Source organism: Vanacampus margaritifer, chromosome 2 (assembly GCF_051991255.1).
Source record: "Vanacampus margaritifer isolate UIUO_Vmar chromosome 2, RoL_Vmar_1.0, whole genome shotgun sequence".
Lineage (NCBI taxonomy): Eukaryota > Metazoa > Chordata > Actinopteri > Syngnathiformes > Syngnathidae > Vanacampus > Vanacampus margaritifer.
The window spans coordinates 29,625,817-29,635,501 of NC_135433.1; the positions used below are offsets into that span (position 1 = coordinate 29,625,817).

General features: G+C 42.4%; 1 protein-coding gene across 1 annotated transcript; it reads left to right on the top strand.

Annotated features, from left to right (window-relative positions):
* Positions 1-3,089: 3,089 nt before the first annotated feature.
* Positions 3,090-5,809, top strand: LOC144043867 (C-C chemokine receptor type 3-like). The gene is made up of 2 exons (XM_077557930.1): positions 3,090-3,149; positions 4,144-5,809. The coding sequence occupies exon 2, from the start codon at positions 4,158-4,160 to the stop codon at positions 5,232-5,234; it is 1,077 nt and encodes a 358-aa protein (XP_077414056.1). The 5' UTR covers positions 3,090-3,149; positions 4,144-4,157; the 3' UTR covers positions 5,235-5,809.
* Positions 5,810-9,685: the final 3,876 nt, after the last annotated feature.

Here is a 9,685-nt window from a genome sequence, read left to right on the forward strand (position 1 = left end):
AATCACTGTGGGCGGGGCTACACACTGTTCATCAAAAAAACAACGCCGATTTTGAGGGCCTAAACATGCACAGAAACTCGTGAAATTTGGTACACACATCTGGCCTGGCAAAATGAGCAATATTTTATCATGTATTGTACGATTTTTACAAAAATGACTCACTGGCGCCCCCCACTAATTTTTAACGAAGCAGTCCCGGTTGTACGTTTAAGCTAGATGTAACGACAATTTTTAGGTATATGAGGGAGCCCAACAGCTACAAAAAAAGTCTATTGGACCCATGTGCTAAAATGAACAGGAAGTGAGCTATGAATTTTTTTATGTCAAATTTTTTGCCAATTTTTGCACATTTACAGGGGGCATTCTTTTGCCCATTTCTCCTACACGTTTCAGCCAATTTACTTCAAACTTGGCCTGGATCATGTCCAGACCTCACCCATCAACAAGAGGAAAAAAATCTTGACCCTTAGAAATACTAGTTGACGGGGACGGGGCATAATTTTTTGGTGTTTCATATTTTCTTCATCATGAAAGACGAAATGCGTAGTAACTCCTTGGTTCATGCTCCAAAAAATTCCAAACTTCACTTGTATGTTTATAGTCACGACCTGAAGGTATCTCTATGACAATAGTCAGTTATGAATGTAGCGCCACCCAGACCTGGGGTCGACAAAAAAAATTACGACACATAAGGTATTTTGTCAAAAATTTTGATACTCTTTGTAAGTGTGATAACTAAGCCATTTATGTCTTTTTTTTTTTTTTTTTTTTTTTTTTTTTTTTTTTTTTTACTTTCCACCACTCAAAATGTTCAGTGGCATCAAACCTATCAATACATGTGTACTTTTTATTTATTTATTTTTGATGCCCTCTATTGACAATACAAGCAATATTGTGCTATAAGTAAAACTAACGATGATGTGTATATATGTACTTGTGCCAATCAGGGCAACTCATTGCCCAAAAATAAAAACAGATGTTGATTTTTGAGGGTCTTTTTTTTTTTTTTTTTTTTTTTTTTTTTTTTTTTTTTTTTTTTTTTTTTTTTTTTTTTTTTTTTTTTTTTGGGAGATCTCAGTATTGATCATTTGAAATGTCATCATCATTGTTCTCCCTTTTTTTTTTTTTTTTTTTGTATGTGTGTTTGTGCGTGTGTGCGTGTGTGCGTGCGTGTGTGTGTGCGTGCGTGCGTGCGTGCGAAAAAAAAATAAAAATAAATAAGAATTCCCATACCGTTCACCTAAACCGAACACTTCAAAATCCAGCCAGAGTCGTGGGGCCGCCAGGAGACCCAAAGGGGGACCAAAGAAAAGAAAGAAAAGCGAAGCCCAGCACCGACCAGACACCACCCACCGGGCCACTAACCTTCACCAACCCCAAAGACATCCCAACTCCAACAAATCAGGGAAACATCAAGGGCCCAAAGGAGAAACTGAGGAAAGGTAGAAAGGACAGACGAAGCAGAGTGAGATCCACAGACACCAGCCTCCACCGAATCAATGACCTGAGGGAGAAACAAATTGTGTCTGAGTCTCGATAGATGCTGGTGTGGTGGATCTAGCATGCATGAAAATCTCCACCAAAGAGGGGAGCCGTCGACCTCCGCCAGGACAGAGCAAGCGCAACACCTCAGGGCCCCCCAGGCCGCGGCCGCGCCAAAGGACGACCCCCGGGCCCCGCAGGGGCCACCGGCCGGAGAGCAAACCCCGGAGCAGGAGCGCCCCCCACCCCAACGCGGCCCGCGCCCCCAACCCAACGCAGCAGGACGGGGCACTGCAGGCCCACCAGGCACCCCACCGGCCCACAACCCCCGCTCCCCCCGCGACCCCCCCGCCCCCCACCCCCGCCACCCACCCCAACCCAGCCCCAACCGCCCCCAGGTCCCCAAATCCCCAGACACCCTCCCCACCCCAGCACCCCCCACCCCGGCACCCCCACCACCACCCCCCCACCAACCAAGCCGCCCCCGCCCCCCGCCCCCACCCCCACCAACCGACAGCCCCCCAGCCCCCGACCCCAGACCCCGGGGACACACCGCACCCAGGCATCCGCGCCGAAGAGGGGGCCGGGCAGCGGAGCGGAGAGGGTCTTAACATTGACCAAAATTCTTTGAGCTTTACACACTCATCACACCTAGCAAAAAAAAAAAAAACAATCCATATGTAAAGGTATATTATGCCATTTTCAAAGAAATTTAGCTTTGAATGTGCCTGTACCCCAAAAAGACGCGGGCTGCGAAGGCCCTTTATAGCTGCTCGCAGCTCTAGTTATTATTATTTATTTTATTTATTTTATGTTATATATATTTATTTACTACATTGCATTTATTTTCATTGTTTTCATTTTGTACTTTTATTGATTATTTTATAATAATAATTATTATTATTGTACTCTAACAAGTTCATGGTTCCTCCTTTATTATTCATTAAAGTGCATAATAAGTGCATAATGGTCACCATATTAATGTAATTGTTCAACATCCATCCCCAAGTAGTGTAACAACTCACCCTGGTACTAAGGCAGGTTGTAACAACATACCACTTTATATTTAACATTACATTACATAATCTGTGATGGTGTAACCCAAGTGTGTGTCATTAATAGCAGACAAATATGGGCATCACATATAAAATTTTGAGATCTCTAGCACAAAGAGCCAATGAGTTACATGTACTGTACTCAAAAAGTGTTACTATCATCCCCGCTCTCCCATATTGGAATAATGAAGGGGCGGATTTTAGTTATTTATTTATTTACTTATTTCTCCAAAACAAATGGATGAAATTGAATATTCATGCTAATATAGTTTTACGAATAAAAAAAAAACATGAGAGTTTACGAGTGAAAAATGGGCCATCCCGACTAGATGATTTCTTTAAATCTTTCCTATGAATGAACAAGACCTTTGGTACATGAAATGTTATGTGTTGGGTTCAAATTCAACAACACTTTTGTTGTTGTTTTTTAATAAATGCTAACTGGTCAACACAATATTACATTATGTGACATTGCACTTGCACACACACAATGACGTCTTTGCGCACATCCCCTGTGAGTGCCGGCCTCCCTACTTTCTCAATCTTCAGTCACAGACTCAAGTGCTTCTTTGTGATCGTTGTCCGGTCTGTCTTCCTTGGAAAACAGAAGTGGTAAGTAAATGAGAATGACTTTTCCAATTCATTAATCGATGTTCCTATTAAAATGTAAATTGGGCATATAATGAACTGCCTTGATACCATATGGAATTATGATCATGGCACAAATAGTTCATAGCCTACTCAATACCTAAGGGCATATACTGTTTTTAATTATAACAAATGGTTTGTGTTGTTTTTCTCTATAAACGTTATCATTGGCTATCATTTCCTTGATGCTATTGTGTGCATATCTCCTTGGAGGATACGAGTAAGGAAAGACCGTTTTTGATCAATTGAATCTGGTTACTAATCCAGTATGTTGTTGTCTATGTAGGAAACACCATCCCAATTTCTTGATACAAATACAAAATGAACATATATTCATGTGGTATACAATGCGACAGTGTATTTTTATTTGATTGACATTTAGATTACAGTGCAACTACATTTGAATATTATTTTGTGAATGTGCGTGTGTCTACTCTAAACAGATTGTCAGGTACTAGATTGTCTGGTTTTTGCTGTATTGGGAAGGACAATTAAACATTAATGTTGCTTTTCACTATTAATGTTAAAACTCCTGAACAAGTCCAAAGTAATATTGCACGTCAGTTGGGAGAGTCAGAACATTTTACTGTAACAGTCAGCAGTTTCTCTTCTCTCTTTTGGGTGAGTAACAGCAATACAAACGATAACACTCTCTACTCTTAACTTGCTAGATCATTTCAAAATCAGAATCAACGCTGATCGAGGAAGTATATGTAGAATATAGTTTATATTCTTGGTTTGGTTCAGTTATTTTGCATTAGTAATTTGAAATTGGGCTTAGATGTGGTTTAACCGTTATGTGATACATTTTATGGCTTTGCATATAATGTTGTCTTTTTAAGTAAAGGGATGAAGATACATTTTGCGTTACATTTATTTTGCGCACAGTTACATGTATGTATTTCTTCAGCAAGCAGACAATACACTAATAAACTTTGCAAATGTCTCTGTGCCTTAGGACTCTCGCTAACCATGTCCATGGTTGAAGACCCCTTCCTTGACATCTGGGACATTCTCCCCAATGTGACATACAACCCAAATTACGTGGACAGTGAAACTGTAAAAAACTGCAGGAAGTCAAATGTCAACAATTTTGGCTCCAAATTCAACCCAGCTTTCTGCTACATCAATTTCCTCCTGAGTTACCTTGGGAATGGGCTGGTCCTATACATCATCTACAAGTACGAGAAGCTCAACACGGTGACCAACATTTTTCTGCTCAATCTGGTCCTCTCCAACATCCTGTTTGCCACCAGCCTCCCATTTTGGGCGACATATCATCTGTCTGAGTGGATTTTTGGGGAGGTTTTGTGCAAGTTGGTCAGCAGCGCCTACTTTGTTGGTTTCTACAGCTCCATCCTTTTCCTCACGCTCATGACCTTTGACCGATACCTTGCAGTGGTCCATGCTGTGGCCGCTGCTAAAAGCAGAAAGAGAAGCTATGCTTTCATTTCCACTGCGGTGGTTTGGTGCATCAGTATTATAGCCAGCGTGAAAGAGCTGGTTTTCCAAAAGGTGTGGAAGAGTCCTTTCAATGGGCTGGTGTGTGAAGAGTCGGGATACTCTGAAAGCACCATGGCATTCTGGCGTCTGGTCACTTACTATCAACAGTTTCTGGTGTTCTTCCTCCTCCCTCTGCTGATGGTGATCTACTGCTACGTCAGCATCACCGTTCGCATCCTATCCACCCGAATGAAGGAGAAATGTCGTGCCATCAAGCTCATATTTATCATCATCTTTACTTTCTTCCTCTGCTGGACCCCCTACAACGTCGTCATCCTCCTTCGAGCCATACAGAGGTCCAGTCCGGATGTCGAGTGCGCTGACTCGGACAGCCTGGACTATGCATTGTTTGTGACCCGCAATGTAGCCTACCTCTACTGTTGTATTAGTCCAGTGTTTTACACATTTGTGGGTAAAAAGTTCCAGAGCCACTTTAAAAGGCTGTTAGCCAAGAAAATCCCATGTCTGAGGAGACACATAAGCCTGAGCAGCCAGAGCACACGGAGCACGTCTCAGAGGACGCCACATTCCGATTGTGAGTACTAGATTGATCCATACAAGCACGTGCTGTAAATACAAATTTGATGGAAAAGTAGACTCTAGAAAAATTCTGTGACATGTGCCCTACATGCAGCTTCATTATTGCTTTCAATAAATTTACCGTTGCAACAAAATTATTAGAACATTACTTTGAAAAAGTGTTTATAATGCTGAACTGTCTGGGCTACTTTCCCCAGAAAAATAAAGCTTTTGATGAATATTTGGAATTTTTTTTTTCTTTTTTTTTTTACTTTCTTAACTAGAACCTTGGGAGCAGTTTACTGTTTTTTGGTGAATCAGTTATGTGACATGGAGAAACAAATATGAACTTGAGTTGAACATCATGGTGATATGTTAAAATGACTTGAGTCATTCTGATGACTGTATTTACAGTTAGTTTTAGGATTATGCAGAATTTTTGAAGAACAGCTGAACATAGGGAATCTGAGTTACAGTATCAAACAACATACACGCGCAGCATACTGTACATGCACATACACGTATAAAAACCACTGTAAAATATTTATGAATGATGTATAAACTATTCAAGCAATAAACTGGAAATGGATGAGGCTATTATATATGTTGTGTTGTTGTTTGTTGTATTACTGAGCCACATTTAGTCTAATAACAATTCATACACACGCAGGCAGAGGGACGTCATTTTTTAATTTAAACTTTTTTACTGAACTGCCCAATATGGGCTTGAAAAGGTTGAAAAGATAGAAGAAAAAAACAACCCATCAACGTTAACCAGTGATAGGCCATATATATGGAGGACCAAAACTGCCAAAATTCCAAATAAATAAATGACTAAATATATAAATGACTAAAAGTGAAAATAAAAATGGATATAAAAAATATAATTCGTAAATTAAATCCCCAAAAATAAATATAAATGGAAATAAAAAAACAAAATACATACATATAAAGTATACACATAAATAAATAGATTTGTATTTAATTTCCATTTTTTTCCTACACTTTTAGTCATGTATTTATTTATTTAGTCCATCCATCCATCATCTCCCGCTTATCCGGGGTCGGGTCGTGGGGGCAGCAGCCTTAGCAGGGAATCCCAGACTTCCCTCTCTCCAGCCACTTAAGTCAACTCCTCCGACAGGATCCCAAGGCGTTCCGAGGCCAGCTGAGAGACATAGTCTCTCCAGCGTGTCCTGGGTTGTCCCCGGGCCCTCCCGCCGGTGGGACATGCCCGGAACACCTCTCCAGGGAAGCGTCCAGGAGGCATCCGAACCAGATGCCCGAGCCACCTCAACTGCTTCCTCTCAACGCGAGTAGCGGCTCGACACTGAGTCCCTCCCGGATGACCGAGCTTCTCACCCTATCTCTAAGGGAGAGCCCGGATACTCTGCGGAGGAAACTCATTTCTTCCGCTTGTATCCGGGGTCTTGTTCTTTCGGTCACAGCTCGTGACCATAGGTGAGGGTAGGAACGTAGATCGACCGGCAAATCGAGAGCTTTGCCTTTCGGCTTAGCTTCTTCTTTACCACAATGGACCGATACAGAGTCCGCATCACTGCAGACGCTGCACCGATCCGCCTGTCGATCTCCTGCTCCAACCTACCCTCACTCATGAACAAGACCCCAAGATATTTGAACTCCTCCACTTGGGGCAGGATATCAGCCCCAACCCGGAGAGGGCACGCCACCCTTTTCTGACTGAGGACCATGGTCTCGGATTTGGAGGTGCTGATTTTCATCCCAACCGCTTCACACTCGGCCGCTGGCCGCTCCAGGGAGAGATGGAGATCACGGCTTGAAGAAGCCAACAGCACCACATTCTGCAAAAAGCAGAGATGCAATGTTGAGGCCACCAAACCGAACAAAATCGGTGACAAAGGGCAACCTTGGCGGAGCCCAACCCTCACTGGAAACAAATTCGACTTACTGCCGGCAATGCGGACCAAACTCTGACATCGGTTGTACAGGAACCGAACAGCCCGTATCAAGGGGCTCTGTACCCCGTACCTCCGAAGCACCCCCCCACAGGACTCCCCGAGGGACACGGTCAAACTTGCCTTCTCTAAGTCCACAAAGCGCATGTGGACTGGTTGGGCGAACTCCCATGCACCCTCGAGGACCCTGCCAAGGGTGTAGAGCTGGTCCACTGTTCCACGGCCGGGACGAAAACCACACTGCTCCTCCTGAATCCGATATTCGACATCCCGACGGACCCTCCTCTCCAGCACCCCTGAATAGACCTTAACAGGAAGGCTGAGGAGTGTGATCCCTCTATATATATAGTTGGAACACACCCTCCGGTCCCCCTTCCTAAAAAAAAGGGACCACCACCCCCGTCTGCCAATCCAGAGGCACTGTCCCCGATGTCCACGCATTTTTGTAGAGGCCGGTCAACCACAAAAGCTCTACAACATCCAGAGTCCTTAGGAACTCCGGGCGGATCTCATCCACCCCCGCGGCTCTTCCACCGAGGAGCTTTGCAACCACCTCACTGACTTCGACCCCAGAGATAGGGGAGCCCACCTAAGAGTCCCCAGACCCTGCTTCCTCAAAGGAAGATGTGTCGGTGGAATTGAGGAGGTCTTCGAAGTATTCTTCGCACCGATTCACAACGTCCCGAGTCGAGGTCAGCAGCACCCCATCTCCACTATACACAGTGTTAATGGCGCACTGCTTTCCTCTCCTGAGACGCCGGATGGTGGACCAGAATTTCTTCGAAGCCGTCCGGAAGTCGTTTTCCCTGCCCTCACCGAACTCCTCCCATGTCAGAGAGGGACCGTCGAAGCTGCATTCCGCTTGGCCAGCCGGTACCTGTCAGCAGCCTCCGGAGTCCCACAGGCCAAAAAGCTTGACGGCATCCCTTAGCCAGCGGCTCTATGGGCAATAATAACTTTTAATTTGTAAAATACCAGTCGCTAAGTCGCTCCGGGTCACGTCCACTGCCATTCAACAATCATTTCCTTCCGCTGTCCGTCATAGGGCAGTCACGTGATCACGTGACGTTGGTGCAAATGGTCAATACTGCCAGAATGAAATGTTATTCAAATGAGGGGGAGGTCCTAAGCGTGTCTTGGGTTAAACTCCGCCGTTGCAAACTGCCTTTCATTGGTCGAGTAAGCGGCTTAGCAAAGAAGGAAGTCTCGCCGGCTTGCATGGAGAGCTCCAGCAATGGATGACTATCTTGTCCACTGTCACCACAACTTGCGACTTGAGTTGCTCGACAACAAGTCGAGGTGACAGTGGACAAGATAGTCCAGACCAGATAGTCGCCCCTTCATTTGAATGACATTTCGACCTGGCAGTATAGACCAAAATTCAAAATAAATAAATGACTAAATCAATAAATAAATGACTAAATTAATAAATAAATGACTAAAAGTGAAAATAAAATCGAATATAAATAAATATAATTCAAAAATTAAATACAAATGTATTTATTTATGTATATTCTGTATGTATGTATATATAGATAGATATAGATATATATTTGTTGTTGTTTTTATTTCCATTTATATATATTTTTTATTTAATTTTTGAATTATAATTTTTTTATATCCGTTTTTATTTGCACTTTTAGTCTTTTTTTATTTATTTAAATTTTTTAATTTAGTCATTTATTTATTTTGAATTTTGTTAGTTTTGGTCCTCCATACATATAGCCCACATGTGTCACTTGGGCTTTCTGTACCCTATTTTATCCTCCCCTTAATATCAACAGAATCATGTTGCAATAACTGAATCTCCCAAAAATAAGTATGTCCTTCACATTTCTGCAAATATTTAAGCATATCTTTTCATAGTACAACATTGACAAAATGACACATTGACAGATATGACACAATCAAAAGTAGGCAGTGTACATCTTATATAACAGTGGAAATGTATTCAGACAGCTAAAACCATGGCAACAAAAGTGAGTATAAACCCCACCCAAAATGTCCAAATTGAGCAGTTAGTCATTTTCCCTCCCCAGTGTCATAAGACTCATTAGTGTCACAAGGTCTCAGGTGTAAATAGGGAGCAGGTGTGCATCATGAAAAGATGTAATTAAACAATGTGAGGGGTGCACTCACTTTTATGAGACACTGTAGCCTATATATATATATATATATATATATATATATATATATATATATATATGACACAAAAATGCTATATACTAGTGTGCCATTTTTTTATTTATTAACTAGCATTAGAAAATAAATAAAATACATCATCCTTATCAGTGATGCTGCTTAATAAATGTTTGCAGATCATTCCAGACATATTTTGCTAGTTAGCTAATCAGAAGATGGGAAAATGTTGACGTTATTGTGCTGTCCCCAGCTGCCCCTGTTGGTAAAATGGAAATCGGATTGGTTAGAGAGGCACAGTCCTATTGCTAAAATGTTGCTCAGCACTTATGATATTTTAGGCTGGCCCTGATGGCTCACCACTGCTTAACCAGCTGCTGAAAAAAGGGTGATTAAAGAGAA